This window comes from Corvus brachyrhynchos, unplaced genomic scaffold (genome assembly GCF_000691975.1).
Source record: "Corvus brachyrhynchos isolate BGI_N302 unplaced genomic scaffold, ASM69197v1 scaffold56, whole genome shotgun sequence".
NCBI lineage: Eukaryota > Metazoa > Chordata > Aves > Passeriformes > Corvidae > Corvus > Corvus brachyrhynchos.
The window spans coordinates 5,898,203-5,918,994 of record NW_008238664.1 but is presented as its reverse complement, the minus strand read 5'-3'; the positions used below and the strand labels follow the sequence as shown (position 1 = coordinate 5,918,994).

At 43.8% G+C, this 20,792-nt stretch overlaps 1 protein-coding gene across 5 annotated transcripts in view; it reads right to left on the bottom strand.

Annotated features, from left to right (window-relative positions):
- ZC3H7B (zinc finger CCCH-type containing 7B) overlaps positions 1 to 17,269 on the bottom strand; it is a 48,539-nt gene extending 31,270 nt beyond the window's left edge. The window contains exons 1-9 of one of the 5 annotated variants that reach the window (XM_017737762.1): positions 16,981 to 17,269; positions 16,446 to 16,560; positions 10,700 to 10,760; positions 8,755 to 8,788; positions 8,178 to 8,375; positions 7,166 to 7,324; positions 4,472 to 4,551; positions 2,935 to 2,995; positions 1,536 to 1,578 (exon numbers count right to left, since the gene is read on the bottom strand). In XM_017737762.1, coding sequence (XP_017593251.1) covers positions 1,536 to 1,578; positions 2,935 to 2,995; positions 4,472 to 4,551; positions 7,166 to 7,324; positions 8,178 to 8,375; positions 8,755 to 8,788; positions 10,700 to 10,760; positions 16,446 to 16,494 — 685 coding nt within the window. In that variant the 5' untranslated portion in view covers positions 16,495 to 16,560; positions 16,981 to 17,269. Of the gene's footprint in view, positions 1 to 1,535; positions 1,579 to 2,934; positions 2,996 to 4,470; positions 4,552 to 7,165; positions 7,325 to 8,177; positions 8,376 to 8,754; positions 8,789 to 10,699; positions 10,761 to 16,445; positions 16,561 to 16,980 lie in introns of all 5 variants that reach the window. The other 4 variants (XM_017737765.1, XM_017737761.1, XM_017737763.1 and 1 more) reach the window with 4 other exon arrangements.
- Between the last annotated feature and the right edge of the window lie 3,523 nt (positions 17,270 to 20,792).

Genomic DNA, 20,792 nt, shown 5'->3' with positions numbered 1-20,792 from the left:
CCATCCGCTGACCTCACTGACCAGGTGTGATACCCACATCTCACATACTCTCCTTAAAGAATGCTCATGCATCCTCTGCATTCCCCTAACGTTTGCTCCATCTTAAAAGAATAAAAGAGCTTTCTTTGTTGAATAGCTCACAGACACACCCACACCTGCTGATTTCTGCCCCTCTCAGCCCCATGTATTATTCTAAGCTCAGTGAGGGTCTTATCCATACACTCCCATGAACCAAGTCTCCCATACCAAGCCCCTCCAGCTGGTAGCTTCTCTGGCCATACACCTGCCTGTCCCCAAGGGACAAGTACAGAGCTTTTAAAAGCATTGTTGCTAGCTCCACTCTCCAAAACAGCAGTGGTTCCCTAGTGCATTAGCTGGCCGATGGCCATACTAAGCCAGATCTGAGCCATGATCTCTCTGCAGGACTAGGCTGAGTTGATTAACTAGGTGACTTCAAGCAAAACATGCAAGGAAAGGGCTTCAAGAGTTTGCATCTTAAAACAAGACAACAACAATCCTTGCTAAAAAAAGTTTGTATCTGAAACTCTCAGGGTACCCAGCACCCACAGCTGTCTTGGAGGCACAACACTCTCAAGGCAATGGGATAACACCTAATTCCAGTGCTTTTGCAAAGACTTCCTAGCAGGAAAGGCTCTGTCTGCCTAATCTGCAGCAAAGGTGGCATGCTGCTCTTACACCAAATCCAGATTAGATAAAGATCTTACTGGATGCAGTCATTCACTACTCTGTAGTAGGAGTCCAGTTAATTTTAGCACAGCAAGATAATGTGAAAAACTCTCCTTAATTCACAGAACTCATGATCTCATGTAGCAATCATTGGCATTCAACAGAGAACTAACATGTTTTCCAAAGCACCCTAATAATGAAATTAGTTTCTTTCTATAAAAAGAGCAATTGCTACTTGTGGTGGTAAGTACTCACACTTAGCTTGACACACAGAGCTACCTTACAAAGGAATAAAGGCTGATGTGCTCAGAGGCAGAACTTCAGAACTCCAGCACACAAGGTAGCAAGCCTTTCTGCAGGGGCAGAGTTAAGGTCACTTGTTTCCCAGCATGAGAATGTTTCTCCTCCTGGATGCCTAACCTTGAACTCAGCTCTCCCTGGGTCCCTCACAACTCCTATTGTTTTCAATTTCTCCACCTCAACGTCTTGGAAGACCATATGCACTTAGAGCACAAACAACCTTAACTTCACTTTATCTGGACTGTTTTGGCTTGGAGCAGAGTTTCAGAAGCTTTGCCAAGCACAGCTTAAAGAAAGCACAACTGGAGAGAGCTGTGTACCTCAACAAACCCTTTTAATTCCCAAACGTGTCTTTCACTGGGCCTGGATAAAAAGCTGTTTTTGCAAGAAAAACACTCCTGCTTTGCACCACTTTTTCCTTCTCCTAGTCACCAAAGCTGGGAGTGTGCAGAAGAGACACAAATGCAGGTGATGAACCTCTCAAGCCTGCCAGTCTGGTCATATACCATACTGAAGCCACAAAAGTCTGAGCAGAGAGATATCTTTACCTGTTTCAATGTCATCTATTGAGCCCAATCCATTGGAAGTAGTCTGCAAAGAGGATGCAGGAAAAGGTAGAGGAAAAATATTGTGAGAAATTAATCTTTAAGTAGACATAAATGTATATGACCCTTTATTTTCCTTTATGGCCTCTTCCTGTGCTAGAACAGTAAAACCAATGAACTTTAGGAGGCCATTAATCCAAGGAACCTATTCATGTTTACCTTCAACAGCCGACAAACCCTTTTGCTGCAAAGGAAAACCATGTTTGCACAATATCCAACCATGTGAGCAACTCCATACATAGAATAGGGTATTTTACGTGTGGATGACAACACTGTGCCCCAAGCCCCAGGACACACCCATTGGTCAGCCCACTGCATGGGAGATCTGATTAGCCTGATCTTACACAACGTTCCTTTTCTTAGTTCACATATTTTGCAATCTAACAACCACAAACTTCTACAGCAAATTTGAAACAGGAAAATGTTTCTGCCAAGACAACTGCTGACTTGGAGCTCAAGGCAAGGAATAAATTGAGTCCATATTTTACAGGAACATAAACAGAGGTAAGTATGCGTGCTTTTGGCTTAAGCTTAAAAAGGCACAAGTAAAGCATTTATCTTGCGATATTGCATCTACTACAATGGGTTTTGCACTATTTTCAATTCTTACAAAAGGAAAAGATTTTTGAATTAAAAACTAGGCATAACTATTAAAGAAAGCTCACTGGCCTTACTAGAAAGACATTAAACCAAATCACTGAACAGTGAGAGGTAAACTAGTTCTTTAGTATCCCATCTTGTTGTACAAAATTACGATGTTTACAGTTTTATTGTTTGTTTGCTTTAAGAAGCATTGTGAAGTACCAAACAGCCTGTAAAAACAGCAAGTGCTTTTTTGTTGGGAGGTTTTTTTGCCTAGTGGCAGAACAAGGAAACCAGTAATTTCTTATATTTTACCTTAGTATTTGTGCTGCCCTGCCCAGCTGGATCTCCCAGGACAACACAAACAATACAAAAACTGTGTATGTACCTTGCTCAGTACATCACGGGATTTCATTTTGTGTATTTCTTCAGAACTTGCACTTTCTGACTTTTACTTAGCATTGTTGTTAGATATGCAAAACTTGAAAACAAAAATTTATTTTAAATGCAAGAGAAAGCAAGCATTCACAATAACTAAGAAAAATAAGCATCTTTGGTGATCTAATTACTGACATAAAAAATTACATCAGTAGAAATATTTTCAAAGAAATTAATTTCTTGGCAATATTCCTTAAAAGCAGAAAACACTAATTAAAACAGTTCAAACCTAAAAGACAATAAATTTGCATGTAAATAAAACCTTGAAACATTCTAGTAGCACAATCCATAAACAGTAACAACCACAGGATGCACACTCTACCTGGTTTGACGAATTGACTGACGTGCCATTACTGAGTAGTGAGAATGTTTCCAATTCCTGCGGCAAGGAAGAGAGCAGTCTTAGAGCAGAATACAGCCTAGGAATGCTCATAAGCTAGGTAAAGCTGGGTTACAGTATGGTTTCCTTCCAAGCACTGCCCAAAAATAAAAGCCACCCCAAAAGGTTACCCCATTGTGACACACGGGTACACGTTTGTCAACACTGAAAAGGGACATATGATTGTTCTGTACACCTCAGAACATCTGACCCACAATCAGGAGGCAAAAAACTTCTTGAAAAACAGAAAGGTTTGCTTTTCATTATGAAATTACTACTTTGGGAAGGCATTACAGTATTGGAGTGAAAGCTGGAACTCAACACAAGAGATCGCAAAGTATTAACAAAATACTAATCACAAAATTTCAAACAATAAAAAGCATTTTGGAGAGTTTAATTTTTATATTTCTAATATACAGGTGGTTTAAGCCCATCTCAGCTGAGTAACATGACAGCAGCAAAAAAGGTGGCAAGGCCAATACAGTGAACAGCTACAAAAAGTATTTCCCCATAAAGTTCCCTTTCTTTGAGACAGAATCATTTGGGAGTGTTGAGAGCTGCTACAAGATCAAGGGGTTTTTCTTGGGTAGGCAAATGACACGTGAGGTTTGTTGGGGAGAGGATTAACATGTTACAGCCAGATTTACCCCAAAAGCTCTCTTCAAACCAGATGCCCACCAATCACTCCACCTCATGCTACAAAGTGCCTCTCTGGAGATGAAACACGCTGTTTGTTTAACACACTGTGCACCTGGGGCCGAGGATGCAAATGCAAATGTCAGTCTCCACTAGTAGCTCATGTTCTCTGCTCCCAAGAACAAAACCTGTGACCAAGGCAGCTTTATGGGAGAACAGCTTTATGGCTAGCAATGGCCTGACGCCCTCTAGCTCCATCCCAGGGTGCACATTTAAACACCTACAGCACTCCTTTGCAGAGCCAAGTTACGGATACAGCCACTGGTGTCAATTAGCTTCTGACCAGGTGTGTACCCGTCTTCCTCCCAAAGCACAATCCTTTCCCCCACCACAAAGAAGCATACGCGTAGAAATGGTGCAGGAACTCTTCAGATTCACTGCACTACAAAACCAGTCATCCAATGCAGCAGATGATCCCATCCTTCTCATCCTGTAACAGGGAGAGGACTGTAATGCAAAACCTGCTTTGGGATCAGGCCACATGTCCCTCTCCTGCATAAAAACCAGGCATCTACTGCATCGGAAGTTTCTCCTACAGCACCAGCCTGGCTCAGCTGGGGATTCAGAAAACATCCTGGCAGTAGATACAGAGCAGCAATGGGGTTAGAAATGGGTCAAGGCAAAGTGACTCAGAGGGTCAGAACAAGGAGGGTTGCCAGCAGCCTGCTAAAGAGTTTGCAGGGTTGTGTACACATGTCTGTAACTGCAGAGCAGCACCTACCACTTCTGCAAAAGTAAATCTGTGAAAGCAAAGGATAGCCTCTAAGACAAAAGAAGTCATACCTGAGGTCTTTTGTATGCTTTTCGAACCCTCAGTCCCAGCTTCTGGGCAAGCTCCTGTCCCAGTTGTGTGACGCTTTCATCCTGGGGATGAAACCATTGACAGGACACTTTCAGTTTTGCCTTTGTGGCACACAGAATGAAATGAAGAGGAATGCAGTTATGCACATTGGGCTGCACCAAGAAGCCTCAACTTTAGAAAGCAGCAGGTAGATCATTTCCAGAGCAGCCCCAGGAGAGTCCAGACAGATTTCAGCATTCTTGTCATTCGGTCCTGCCAAGATGCTGCAGTTGCACCAGGAGTTTTGCCCTATGCTGATTCAATGCTGCAGAAAATCAGAATCAAATATCTGCTTCCAACAAAGCACCCACTCTGTGAAAACAGGGTTCAGGAGTCCTGCTGGCAAGTTGGCTGAAGGAGCTGCCAAGGCTGGCTGCTGATACAGCTTCCGCAAGGTCTCCATGCCTGGGAAGGAGCCTGCATGTCCTCCCTCTCTGCCAGCTGCAGAGCTAATAATCAGTTTTGATACGCAGACAAGACTCACTAGTCTGTTTTGCTTGTTTGTTTTTAAAGCTGAAACCAAGTTTCAGTTTTCAACTTACTAGCTGGAAGGCATTTTGACTGTATCCAGCTCCAGTTAAACTGCCTCAGCTTAGTCAAGCAGATCCTTCAGCTTTCCCCATTGTGTGGCATTTTACGGTCCTCCCTGCCCAGTGTCCATGCCCACTCACATACCACCATGAGCCTTCTGCCCAGACTAACAACCTGCCACAGTCTTCTACAGTTATATATCACCAGCAACTGCTTCCTTCTGTTTTCCTCTCTCTCCCTGTTTGCAAAAATATTGGAGTACTTTAACAGCTTTTATAAAGAAGAAAAAAAGTATCTGCCCAACATACTGAGATAGCCCTCCTTAATGTTTCAACATCATCTCCCTCATCTCCACCCTTGAAGTCTGCCCTCTTCTCTACTTGCCATGCTGGTCTTTCCAATCTCCTTCTTCCCTGCAGGTTGAGTCCTTTCCCTTTCAACAACTGAGAAACCTCTGGTTCTTCCAGTCTGTTGTATCAGCAACTTTTCCCTTCAATTTGGAGTGCCATTTTTTGATTGCACTCACTCCCCCACACCCTCAGCGCTAGTCTTGTCACCATCATAAAAACAAAATCTAGCTTGTCCATTTCCTCTTCTAAAACACCCCATGCCATACAAAAAAAAAGCGTACCATGGAGGAGTATTAACTTCACCACACTGAGCACTTCTGCAAACTAGCAGTACTGAGTACCTGCACCCAGAAATAAGTTAACTCTGACAGACAGTGAGCCAAATGAGTGGCATATCCTTTATCACCAGAAGTTTAAAGACAGGCTCTGTTTTGACCACAACAAAGTTCTCAGCAATTATAGCAATGCAAGAAGGAAGTACCCATGTGCTCCCGAGGGTAATGGAAACAAGACTGAAATGATGGATGGCTTGACTTGTGATTGATGCAGAGAAGGCTTATGATTTCTGTTAAGTAGGTATTAAGACAATGGGGTACATGAATTTACAAGGCTGAATAGTATACAATAGGAAATGCAAATCATTCAATATGGAGTTTTTTAGGCTGAACTTCCCTGACACAGAGAAGTTGGATAAAGTGTCTTTAGACCATGATAATTGTAACGATAATAATGAGAGCTATGTAAACATAACTATATGGTTAAAATATAAACTAAGTGGCTGACCAGATATGGCTTTACAAGAACACCTATATTAGATGCTTTTGTTAATCAAAGGGTTTGTTTATAAAACAGTTCCTTGGGACTCCCCAAACATGGTAACTTTAATACCTTTTGGTCACCCTGTTCTGCCAAGTCAAAGAAACTAGAACTTACAAGCTATACAAAAGGAATAACTAACTGCTAACAAGGCTTCCAAAGATTGCTTCCATAACACTAATAAAAAAGGGAAGTTAACTTCTCCTGCTGAGGTAGATGCATTTTCCTTATAATAACATTACTGTGATGGATCAGAACCAAAATCAGCACAGTGCTCACTTGAATCCATGTAATCACAGTCTGGTTTCCTGATCAGTACTTGGCCTAAGAGGATCCTCAAAAGCACTGTCAGGAAAATATTTAGCTCCTAGTATATGCAGATAGTCCCCTCTGCATGCAAAAATTTACACAACCCTGAGCACAAAAATAACTACAACGTGATGTCAAGGACACCTTTGCATGTTCCTCAAGAAATAAAAAGCTTGATCATTTTGCCTTAGCAATCAGTGAGTGAAATGTGAGATATTTTTATCCAAAACAGGAAAACCGTACATATTTTCCTTCCAGAGCTCCAGTTCCCATTTATCCCATGCTCCTAGTCACTTCCATTAGAGATATAACAGCAGCCAATTAGAACACTCTCATGGCTTTAGTTCACCTTTTGTTAGGACAGGGGTTTGCTCTTCACAAACAGACCATGAACCTGCTGTCACTAACTGGTGTCCCTGATTGGCACTGTCTGTAAGAGGTGACTTGGCCTGAAGAAACATGTGAAGACAAACATCTTTGAGTCAGAGAGGCAGAATTTCTGGGCATAAGCATGTACTTGGGAACAGCCAAGATTCCCCTTCCACTATCCTCTGCCCTCACACTAAGCATGTTGAGGAGAGGAAGGTTGTGAGCCACAAAAACCAAGATGAGTTGTATGTCAGAAACTTACATGTGGGAGGGACAGCAAGCATCTGCTGTTGCACTCATATGCTTCTTTGTGTCTTCCAAGTTCATTTAAGGAACGGGCTTTCCGGAATAGCGCTCGGATGTTCTCCTTGTCGAGACTTAAAGCCTTCTCGCTGTCTTCCAGCGCCTTCTCATACAACCCCTGCATGGAACAGACCACCTGGAGTCAGCTGAGGCACAGCAGACTAACTCCTCCTTCTCTGTGAGTGCAAATGTTCTATCTCTCAGAAGAAAACAGAAATACAGGCGGCAGGTGGAAGTACATATGTTACCTCATGCACAGACCAGCGTGCAAACACACCTACGTTAACAGAACATTTTGTTAAATCTTGCAAAATTCAAAACACTTCAAAGTCAGTGAATGACAGAACTAAGGCTGCTTGAGCAACCTTATCTTGCCTCCCCCTCTACCCTGGGCATGTTACACTTGAAAATCTTTAATTATGTGACTGCTTGCTAATTTTCAGGGGACTCAGTGTCATTACAAACAGGATGGGCCTGCTCTGGGGTTGTGCCATAAAGGAAAGCTGTTATACGCCTTAGTAAAATGGAAGCACGCAGCCTTTTAGAGCCTGGGTATTTCAGAATCCTTTTCCATGTGTATGCTGCAAGCTCCTTCAAGACCCAAAGACTTCCTACTGTCTTCCAGTGTCTCACAGGAGGAGGCAAGAGCAATACTCAAACAGTATTCCAGAAAAATACTTGCTCAATACCGGAAGACACTGGATGGTACTACCTCCTCACCAATGTGGACCAGAACTGCATTGTCAGTACCTTAGGCGTGCCCCCCCCTCCTCACATCCTTCCTCTGGTCTCACAAGACACAGTGCAATTGTGAGGAGATAACAGACTTTTCTGTGTGTTGTTGCCTCCCCCAGTTTGAACAGGGAGCAGACAAAACCAGCTGAAACGCCTCTTGACATCTTTTCCAGCTGCACAGCACTGCAATCATGATGTTCCCCTGGTTCCTGGGGACGACTTGGGAAAGCACTCACCATGGCAAAGTAGCAGGCAGCTCGGTTGACATGTAGCTTGCAGAGGAGTTCCCTTGGGATGGTCACCTCATCAGAGGCTGCGTAATCCGCCACATTCAGCCCTTCTACGTACTGCACCAGGGAAAGCTTGAAATCCTTCTCTCGGAACAAATCATTGCCCTCTGCAAACAAGTTTCTCACCAGCTTCTGCAAAAAGGCCTGGGCAGCACGGAGAGAACAAACAGACTCAAGTGGATATTCAGACAGGAGAGACTTCCTAGTTTCCCATTCATTTCCATATCTTTTAGCAAACTTCCTGCCCACTAAGATACTCCTGCATCCCTACTCTCCTGCAAAACATCAGGATTTTTGGTAGATGAGAATAATCCCGTCAAATCCCCATTCTTGTTGAACATCAAGTGTCTTCTCCTTTCCCTGAAAGTTGTCATCATCAGAAACTTAAAACTTTAAGTCACAGGCAAATTGTGACAGACCATCCTACGTTCTTCACTTTTGGCATGTAAACTAATGGCTGTGCAACAGAACAAATCTTGCTAACCAGAGGGCTCCCAGCGTCAACAAACAAAATCTCCATTACCTCATAATCTTCTTGGCTTAGGGGTAATGTGGACCTGAAAAAAAAGAAGAGAAAATATTCATGAAACAGGCATCCATTCAAAGAAGGGCTTTTGTCTGATGAAGAAATCATTTTTCTGGTCCTGTGTTGGTGATCTCAGCAAGTTACTGAACATTTTATCACTGCAAAGACAGCTGAGGCAAAGAGAACACAGTTAGGGAGCATTATGCTCAGTGACAGTCACAGTGGTGTCAAGTGATGGTCAAGTCTCAGAGGGATTTGAGACTAGAGGAGTCTTGTTCTCATTTACTTTCTGTGCATACACGATCCTCTGTAATGTGCCTTCTGACAGTCACCTAAAAAACCCATCTTTAATAAAGTCCCATGAGAGACTGCCATGAAGAATACAAGTGTATTTTATGTGCAGCTGGCTCTAATGAGAGGCACCAGAGTGGCACTCCAAGACCTCCTCGAATCCTTTGTGAAACCAGAGACATACAGAGATAAATGCAATCACTTTTCTCTGCCTTAACTTAGCCACATGCCTTTAGGCCTACCCCACAAAAGGAAGGGGGAAAACAGTGCAGATTCAAGAGACCATTTAACTCCAACTCTCTTGGCCAGGGCTGTGCCACAAACACTGGCAGTGCTTGTGTGGATAACACCTATCCCACAACAGCACTGAGACTTAAGAGAAAGGTGCTGTTCTTCAAATTGGACCACCCAGTTCATCCAGGCTTGGTCCATGTATATTTATTTTTTCTCTTCAAGGACAAATCAACAAGCTCTAGAGGAACCCTTAGCACCTTTCACAGTTTTTCTCACCTACAGTGCATGCATGATCTTACTGATTACAGAACATATATTTTTAAGATTTCATCTAATCACTCCTTAAAACTAAGTACAGGAAATGTCATGGCTTTGTAAGAAACATTCATGCTGCTTACAAACTTGGACTCCCTCTTTTGCATCAAAACAAACCAACATACGGCACTGTTCCTGGTTCAGAGTGCAAGATACACCCCAGATGCAAGAACTGCACCTCATATTTCTAAATTATTTTCTTCCCCAGAATCTTGTGCATTTTTGTAAGTGCTACCAATGTAAGTCTCACAATTCCCTCTCCAAAACTGGGTTATCAGCCCCATTTAGTCTTAGACTGGGATGAAAATATCATGGCCATATTACAGGATACAAATATGTAACATGGAAGATTTGGGGGAGTTTCCTACTGTAGAGGCACAGATTTCAGGCATAATAATTGCAGGACTCAAAGCAGAATTTAAAAAACCCCAAACCAATCTGATTAAAATCTTACTACTGCCTTACTCACCATGGAACCTGGACCTGAGTTTGAGACCTGTGCTAACTCAAACGCTGGAGGGAGAAATACTACTTTATTTTATAAAGAAGTACTTGGATTTGTAACTACTACATAAGCAACCACTTCAAGTCCTACAAGGCCACATGATATTCATAGAAGAGTGATCTGAGACATCTACCAGGCTGGCAACTGTAAAAGAGCCCAGGTCATCTATTTTTCCTATAGGTACCATATGGGGTACCTAACAAGTTATGTACCTTGTTTCCCCACCTACAGAACTGAAACACTATCTCCCTTCCTAACAAAGGTGGGATAACCTCGTTGAGAGAGCACTTTGAGATCTTCATGCTGAAGATGATGTAGAAGGTCCAAGCACTATTAGCATTAGGCTGACCATAAAGATCACCCTGGAACTCCAGTGGAGGGCAAAACCAAAGGATATTAAAATGACAGAATTTCAAGTTTAGGGAGCTAACAGGACAAGAAACACCCTGAAAAATCACAGTGAAAATCCTCAGGACAGTATCTCTTTCCCACGCAGCAAACTCAAAGCAGTGAATAGGAAAAACTCAGTTCCTGCAATCCTCGATAGAAAGAAAACTGCCCCCAAATCCACATGGAACACTGAGGTTGTCCACTTACTGAATGAACTGAAGTCCTTTATCTATTTCTTGTTTTCTCTTCTGCCTCTCCATTATAGTTGCTGCGGAGGAAGAAGAAAAAGAAACACCACAAAATGAGTCATTTTAGGTCTTGCTGGCAATTAAACAGCACAGTATTTTGTTTGTGCCTGAATTTACTACTAACAAAATGTTCCAGACCAGATGCCCTGAACAGCGAAGCCCATGATTTATCCACACTGCAGATACGGCACGGCAAGCAGCTCACTACCAAGTATCTGCTTTTTCTCACATGCCACTGACAGGATACATGGGCAAAGAGGAATTACTTCAGTTTGAGCTCTCTGCTTAGGCTGCCAGTAAATAAAGCAACGGGAACCAACTGTTATCATGACTGCCTTCTAGGAAAGGGAAGAAACCCAACACCATCTTTGCCTGCACTGGCAGTCATTTCAGGAATTTGTGCCGAGACCCTCCCATGATAAGCAATTCTGAGCACTATTTATCTGGGACAGATTTAAACTGGTTTACTGCACAGCATATGAAACAAGTTATCTACATAAGGTATATGGAGGTACAGCACAAAGGGAGATGCAAAGGAAGGAGATGGAATTGCTTGCTGTGGTCCACATAAAAGGACAGCACTGAATCTGTGCAATGGGGATTTCATGCCTAAAATCAGCAGGTAAGAGCAGCACAGACTGGGGAGCACTTCTTTGGTGTGGGAACAGAACCCTATCCTGCAGCGTTTTAAACTGGGGTGGGCAGCACCTTAGGAAGGCTCAAGAGTTATCTGCACTTCATCCTCTGCAGTTCCGAAGCAAATTTTGGAATGGCTCCTCAGTGACCTTTCTCCAAGGTACACAGGTCTGTCACACAAGAAAATAATAATAAAGGGGAGAAAGGATGACACTTTGTGACAAAACTGAGTTGCTGGTGACAGCAAATTTCACATCAACCAGCTGTGACCACAAATAATGCTCAGCATTTGAGGAATAGGAACTTGGGGACAGAGGCAGCAAGTACAGAAACACTGAGATGAGATGAGATGAGATGAGATGAGATGAGATGAGATGAGATGAGATGAGATGAGATGGAGATGAAGACACAGTACCTTCCCATCCCAGGACCACCTCTGAAAAGGTACAAGAGAAACTAAAGTAATTGCTCCACCTCTACACTACAACAACTTGGAGAGCATTATCATCCAGCTCCCTTTTACATTAAGACCATCCCTATCATTCTAAGATATCTTGCAGTATCAATGACAGACTCAGTCTGAACAGGGTGAAGGGGCCTTTAAGGTACATAAAAATCAATCCTGACAACTCAGCAAGCCCTTATTGATTGTGCTCTGTGCCATGCAAAATGTAGAATTGATACCTGCCCTTTACCAAGAAGAACTGGGGGAAGGGGGAAAGACTGGAGTGAGAGAAAGGCCAGAAAAAAGTGGCAGCAGAAGGAAGCAAGAGCTTGAAAGTGACACTGAAGTTTGTAAGTCATCAGACATTAAATTTGGGAGCAATCTGGTTTAAGCAGCAGATAGGAGATTTTAAGCAGCTGAACTTGGAACAGGATGGGCAGTGCAGCAAGAAAGGGAAAGCCAACAAAGTGAGGGATGATCAGCATCTCTACAAAGGCATTTAACAGAAGTGATGGAGAAGAGCTGATATACTTCAGTACAACACCAACAGAAGGCCTACATTGATTCATAAATAGCCTGGATAATGAGCAATCAGGAAGAAAGAAGGAAATTTAACAAGGAGATTGTGAGGTTAATATGATCACTAATGATACAGGCAGACAGGCTTAAGAGGTGGACAAGGAGAGAGAGGTAATTAATTCAATTTTTCTCCTTGTATGAAATTCTGCAAATACAGAGGAAGTAAGAGAGAACAGAGAAGCAGAAGAGGAGCAGTAGGAACCATTTCCACAAAAACAGCAGTGAAAGACATGAAAGAGGACAGAGCCACCCCAGAGCACTGTAGGAGAACTGTGAGGGCCATCAGAGACAAGAGTGAGGAAAGAGTCTCCACAGGAAATGACAAGAGAGGAACTGTGGGGGAGAAGGCAAAAGACTCAAGTGGACCCTCCCAAAGGCTCATGGGGAGAGCACAGGGAAGAAGGAAGAATTTCTAGCTGTCTGGTCCCTGAATACACTAAAGGCTTGAAGTACTCCAAACAGCCTCACCTTGGACCCCCACCTATGCCCCTCTGTCCACGGTCTAGGAGCTCCATTTCAACCGAGGTCCAGGTCCTGCCTTGTCTGAGCTATGCTGTAGGTGAACTTGTCCTCAGTTCTATCTCTGGAACAAACCTCAGACCTCCACTGCAGGCAGCTTGTCTGCAGTCCTGTCTCTGGCACCAACTCCTACCGCTGGACTCGCTGGGTGGACCTTCATCACCTCATCTTCTTTGGGACTGTGGATGGACCACTGCTACTGGCATCTAGTTCTGACTACACTGTTCAGGTGTGGTGGGACTGTACCCTGTGAGTGAGGGCACTGCTGGTGACTGCCATCACCTTCACTTGTCCTTGCTGGAGGTGCAGCCCTGCTCCTGCTGCTCCCTGACACGAGTCATACTGGAGGAAACAAAAGTCAGGGAAGTGAAGCAGCAGCCCACATCTCTGATGAAAAGGGAGACTATTGTCGACTGTGGGGAGAACAGTTGAACACTAGCTGGTCATCACAAAGTCAATGGAGCATTCCAAAAATGCCGTGGCACACCTTTACAATTGTGTATATCCACAAAACAGATCACCACCTTGAAAAGCTTCTCATACACATGGTCTACTTCTGTTTCTGAGCTCAGCCTTTAAAACACTCTGCAAGGAGTGAAGAAGAGATCAGTACCTGTTCTCACAGCTACCCTGATCCTGCTGCTGAAACATCCTACACAGCAGGATGTGGGTCTGTGTTACAGCGAGAACTGATTACTGTTGCTTGCCCAGAGAGAAGGGCATTCAAACATTACTGACCTAAACCTGGAGTGCAGCCAAAGGATTACTGGGAATGGCTACAGAATGTCTCCTTTCCAGACTTACCCAACTCTTCTTGCATCCCAAAGCTCCCCTTCTGTTTTTTCTCTCCTCACCACTATTGCCACTGCATCCAACATGAGTATCTCCACCCTTGCTTCATGGGGATGGCTGACCAGCCCATTGCATCTCTGTAAGTCCCACAATACACAGCTACAGTTTGATCCTTGCTACAAAACCCTTATAAAAAGCAACCTTCTGTGCCCTGCATGCTGTTTATGCTCCGCAGTTCTACACTCATCTTCCAGAGTGAATGCTCTTCAACACAGAACCCTCCATTGACTTCTTCAGACATAAACCACAGGCCTGATCCCCCCTCTAGACTGTTGCTTCCTGGTACTGCCCCACATTCCTCCCTCCTGGCAAGCGGGTGACCAGCTTTCTCTGCTAAAGGTCTGTCGTACCTCCAGATTTATGTCATGACTTTGCACATGAGACTCATCCCCTCATGGCACCACCTTCAAAGTGTACACCATGTGCTGCCGCCCCAACAACTTCTTGCACACCTCTCAGGAACAACCACCTTTCTTTGCCCTTTGATGTCACTCCACACCAGCAATCTCCTTCACATGTGGCAGACCCCTCACCTGTCCTGCCTGCCCCAACCACTGCAGAAGGCTGCCATTCAGACTTCTCTTTTTGTTCCTCACACCTCCTCCCCCACCACCTCACCAGCAAACTCAGTCACTTGTCTCCCCTCATCGTTCCAGCCTCTTCACAGTGTTTCATTTAACACTCAGACCAAGCCATGCACTTGTTACACCAGCAAATCCAACACAGAGTGAGCCACCCACATGAGCAACACTTCAGTTCTGCTGCACACTCTACCACAGCTACTGCATAATTAATTTTAAGTGCAAAGCCTGTTTAGCTTTTGTTTTCTTGGTCTTTCAAATATTTTTAGAAACACAGTAGAAAACATTTTATGAAGCACTGTGTCTAAGCGTCCCTTTTCTCCCTCCCAACCAAATCTCTCTGTCCAGACGTGTCCACTCAAATCACCAGCAAATCCTGAGTATTTATATCTCCACTACAAAGCTCTTATCCTTTCAGTCCAGAGACATTTATCCTCTCTGGTCCAGCATCTAGAGAGAACTTTATTCACAGTTCGTCAATAAATTACAAACCATTTGCTAGACAGGAATAAATACTACAGTCAAGTAAAATGGTTTTCTTGTCTTCAGAAAGATGCATCAGCCAGTGAACTAGGTGACTTAATCACAAACTGGATGGATATCCTCTAGATGGGTAGATGGTAGAAACATGAGATGAACTGAAAGACTTGCATTTATCTTATCAAGAACACGGATGTTATTCATAACCCTGCCAGAGTTGAATTTGGGCAAAGTTTTTCATACTGTATTTCTGAGATGACAATGAGTTGACACTTGACCGACTTCCAGGCGTTGACTGTAACATTTCAGCCAGAAATAAGTACACTGAGATGCAAGTGGCAGGTTGTAGAGCTGAGACTGGAGCTCCCCAGGAAAAAGGCTCCAGGATACACTGGTCTGAAACATGGCTGCAGTTTGGCCACCTCAGTGGTGCAGCAGAATAGATAACCAGGCACACATCAAGCAAAGGACAAACTGCAGAGCCCACTACAAACTTGGGCTCTTGCTCACTCCTGCAGCTGCTTTCTGCCATGCCCTACTCCCTGGGTTTGACTGCTTCTCACAGCCAACAGCTCTCAGCTTTCCCACCACTATGTTGTGCCCACCAGGCCGGACTCCTCTGTCCCTCCACGCACTGGCCACCCTAAGGTACTTCCATGGCCACCATCTCACATCCCAGCACCCCACTAGTGCCACTCCTGCTCTGCAGGACCACTGGGGTCACTGGGATGCCACCAGCTGCACCCAGCAATATTCACTGCACCTAGTGAATGCAGAGCAAGGTAGCAACAACCAGCTCACCCCTCAGTGAAAATAAAAGCAGTGACTCTAAGTTTCCCTGAGAGGAGGATGGCAGTGGGGGCTAAAAGCCTCAATTTACCACCTCAGCCCCCATGACCCCATTTTCCACTTCCTTCAGCCTTGTGTTTCATACATAACACCCTCGTACCACAGGCCACCCTTCCTCCTGCCCCCACTGCAGCGCAGCCGAGGAGTAAGGAGAGGGCTGTGGGGTGACGCTGCCTATCCCTAAGCTATTTGCTCTCGGTTTCCTACCCACCCAGCTCGCATTCCCCTGCCTCATTTGAAAAACTAAATCCCGGGGCTGTTTCCCACACGGGTGGCGCGGGAGCCCTCGCTCGCCTCCTTTCCCCACTGCCAGCACTAGGCCGCCGATCCCCGGCCTTGCGTAGAGGCCGCCGCTGAGAGAGGCGCCACCTCGGCCGCTGGAGCCGAGAGGGGCCGGCGGCGCCCCCCGCACCCCCGCGGCTTTGCCGGACGCCGGCACCCCGGCATTCCCGCCAACGCGGCCGTGCTGGGAGGGGTCTCCCGCGGCAGGAGACTTCCAAGCGTCCCCGGGAAAAGGAAAACAAACCAAAACATACTCTTCCTCCTTCCCCACCCCCCATCTGCTTAAATAAAAATCACGCATCTCCAAGAGTCTGGGAGGCAGCTTTAAGAGAAAAAAAAGAAGAAAAAAACCCAACACATAACATCCCCTGCCACCCGGAAACTGTCTAAAACATTAAAGAATTAAAACCAAAACAAACAAACAAAACCCAAATAAAACCAAAACACAGTCTTCTTATTTGATAAACTTTAGAAGAACCTACGGAAGGTGCCTCTAAAAAGCAATTCCAAAGGGCTTCTCTGCCGTTTCATGGGGTTTGTACCAAACAAGAAGGGGAAACTGCAGCCTAAATACAGACCAGAACACACATCTCGAACCTACAAAACACAAACAGGCACAAACGCGATTAATACTAAGTTTTCCATAAAAACCCAGGGGCTTTTCCCCTAGCTATCCAATTTTAGACTACTACTACATTTTTTTCCAGGGGGTGGGATTAGGATCTTTGACAATATTTTTTTTTTTTTTTTTTTTGCAAACCCCACATTTTTGGCGGAAGAGGGTTTAGCTTCAAGATCTCACCCGTATTATTTTTCACCACTTTTTTTTTAAATTTCCAATTACACAACCTTTCATCTATGCAGTTACTATCTGAAACCTTTACTTTCTAATGAAGCAACATCCAGAATTTCTTGTTTCTCAAGTCCACCTCTTTCTACATACACAAACACACACACGTACAGAATTGATTTAAGACAAAAATAATAATCCCCCCAAAATAATAACAAAGAACTCACCTCTCCTCGGGTTTTCCCCCCCACACTACGTATAAACTTTCCTTGATAAATGGTATTGTATTACTAGAGATATTATTAATGTATTATTACTAGAAGTAATAATAATAGTAAGTGCTATTTAATTATAGAAGGCAGCATTCTGCTTCTGGATCGGCTGCCCCTGCAGCTCCCTCCATGTGCCTCCTGATCTCTTTACTTTCATTTCCAGGTCTCGCTCTCTCTCGCTCGCTCTCAGCTGCACCAGCAAGAGAAAATGCCTCCCTGCATATCCTCTGGGCCCTAGAGGCTACCGCTTTCCATTACAAAAGCTCACAGATCTTTCCCTTGTGGCTGGTTTTGAGATTCTTTAAGGTGACTTAGGCTTAAAAAAACCCCAAAAAACCAACTAAAAAATAAAGCGCTTCAGCAGTCGACTCTCCGTTCTAATTTTAATGCAACCTTTTTTTCTTCCTGGTTGTCTTTGCTGATATAAAAAAATAGACCCCAAGAGAAAGCAAATCTGCCTCTGCAGAGGGATTGCATGCATGCGAATGCAGCGAGGAACTGAATTATGAGACCCCCCCCCCCGGGATTATCACATACGTGAAGCAGTGACCCTTCTGCCCACCCGTTTATGTTCACTGGACGGGGGCCAGAGCTATCGCTGATGGCAGGGCAATTGTCTGCTCCAGCCAGACCTTACTTACTCCACCCTGCACTGCTGAGGGGGGTCCCTGTATATAAGATCGTCTGAAAACATAAATCTTTGGATGGAAAGAAATATGCAGTTAAAAAGAAAAACAACAAAACAACAAAACAGCAAAACAACAAAACAACAACAAAAAAATCAAACCAAAAAAAACCCCAAAAAACCAACCCCCCCCCAAACCCCAAAAACCAAAAAAAGGCTAAAAAAACCCCAAACCCAAACAAACAAAAAAATTATATATCTCAATTAATATTATATTTTATACAATTGGGTATTATACAATCTACATATATTTTATATATATACACACATATGTTATATATATTTGTAACTGCATATATGCAGCATGTGTATATATAAAAAACATATTAATATTACGTTTTATATGATTGGGTATTACACAATCTACATATATATTATATGTATGTAGAAGCATATATATTTTTATATTTATGTATAGACATGTGAGTTTAGACTCTTTTTTGGAATCAGACTTTTGGCTTGTTTTCATCCCAAATCCCTCCATATTTCCAGAAAGTGAACTGACTCTCCATAGGTTGTGAAGATACCCAGACCACCTTATGTGGGGGGGTCACCCATCCCCACCCAGCTGCACTATCGCTAACTTCAAATAACCCTCTGGAATCAGTTTTATGCTCATCTCTCAGTACGGCCTCCCTGGCAGAATAGTTTCCCTCTCCTGAAAGGATTCTGTCTACCATTAGATTAATAATTTCCAGACTGACACTGGTTTAAATTACCAGCTTTTTTCCAATGTAATCAGTGACATGTTTACTCCTGAATGTCTCACTTCTCTATTTACAGTGACCCACAAGAATGTCACCTTGTGCTTTGCAACTATGTAACTCTGACAAGATTAAAAGTTAGATAGAAGGTAACATCTGAAGTGTACTAAACTTTCTTGGTATTTAAAACATGTTGATCAGAAAAGGAAGGAGTAGGATTGGAAAGAATAGGATTGATTATACTGAGTAGGATTGGCTTCTGGCAGCATTGTCAACACAACAAACTGATAATTTATGAAATATAGGCTGTGAATTGTATAGTGTACCTCATGACACTGGATAACGCTACCTAATGCTCTTCACAATATTTTATCACAATGCACATTTTTAGGGATTGATTTTGATCCAAAGATTGCTACTATCCATGGCTAAGACAATCTTTATTTTTATTAACTCTTCAGAAGATTTGTTATTTCCTAATTTAAGGTGGTGACACCGTGACAATTAGAACCTGGGCATCTGGTGCAGATGCTGGGCAATATGCACATTAAATGACAAACCTGTTTGATGGGGTGGTTTTGGGCAGAAGAAAGGTGAAGCAGGTCTGGAGGCAGAAAGTAAACATAGGGAGAGCAGATATGCCAGAGCACAGTGGGAGGGCAGCCTCACGGCGCCATCACGAAAGGACTCACAGAGCCCGGGACACCTTCAACCCTGCAGCACCTGTGAAAGGAAAAGACATCACCACTGGATGAGAAGAAAGGTTAAGACAGGATGAGGAAAAAGGGGAACAAAACCAAAATGTACACACTATCAAGAGTTATGCTGGAATAGGCACTAGTTTTTAATTTAAGAACATTCATTTTCAAGACTGCATTTCTCAATTGAATGTCATGTTGTGCTTTCCTCCATCCCAATTTCCTTTGCCTGCAAGACTGAGATGTGTCCTGCAAGGTCATGATTCGACATGTAGTAAAATCTTTCTTTAGTGTTTAACATGAGGATTTTCACAGTTTGCAAGCGCGATCATTGAGGTCTCAATCTCATGTGCAGGTAGCAAGAGTCAAAACACTGCAAACCCCTTCTACAAACTAGATACAGTGTCATAGAAGTTACTTTGATTTGTAAAGCTATTTTTAGGAAGAATGAATGTCTGGATCTATGCTACAGCGGCATGGTACACCTACATTCCAATATATGCATCTATAGTCAGTGCCTTTATTCTTGCCCCTCTGGCACACCCAATATTTGGGAGAATGACAGGGAAGGGAATCTGATGTATTTGATAAGATCCTGTTTATTACTAAAAATTGTGAGGAACTAATATCCAGTGCCAAATTTCTTGCTTATATTTTCCAGGTTCCAGCTCCTTCTCCAGATCACACTAATTTACTCCCTCATCAGCTCTACATATTCTGGCAGCTTTATGCTTCTCACATACAACCATAGTCTACTGTCTACGTGGTTCTTAATTTTCTTCAGTTGCAAAGGAAACTTCTCTTACTATTTATGAGGCTGGTCACCAAGCACGATCAACTACTGACATTCTTTTCTTGGGTCCATACAAGCATTTGCTGTTGCTTATTAAAACCACTGCTGGGAAATTTGTGAGACTGGAAAATGCCCCTTACAATGTTTTGGGACTAAATGGCAGAATAAATCCTACCTATGGCCCACCTCAATAGTGATCTCACCAGGTATCTGCCACCTGAAATGGTACCTACATCGGTGCCTGTAGGTTGCAGAGAAGGGACTGAGGTGCTGTGCAAACCCACTGCAGTAGCAGGCAGGTCTGTGCACAGCTCACCTGGCCTCATCCGATGTACTTTCATTTCTATACTTAGGAAGAAAATGTCATTCACAATGTGCACACAAAGCTGTCACACAAACCAAGGGGTTTTTGCATCCTTAAGCAGGAATGACTTTGCACTCCAGGGTGAAAGCGACAGGATGAGAGGACATAGTCTGATGCTGTGCCAGAGGAGGTTTAGGTTGGCCATTAGGAAGAATTTTGTCACAGAAGGGGTGACTGGGCATTGGAATGGGCTGCCCAGGGAGGTGGTGTTGTCACCGTCCCTGGAGGTGTTTAAGGAAAGACTGGATGTGGCACTCAGTGCCATGGTGTGGTTGACAAGGTGTTGTTTGGTCATAGGTTGGACTCGATGATCTCAGAGGTCTTTTCCAAGCTAACAGATTCTGTGATTCTGTGAAATGCCTTCCTTAGGAGAACAGTCTGACAGTAACATGCCAAGTACAAACTGGAGACCCGCAGGGACATTATCTAGGCGAGGCTTCATATCAGAAGGAGCTCCCCCCCAGCGACATTTCCGCGAACGCGGGTTCCGAACGTGGCAGAACGTTCAGGCCGCTTGGCGGGG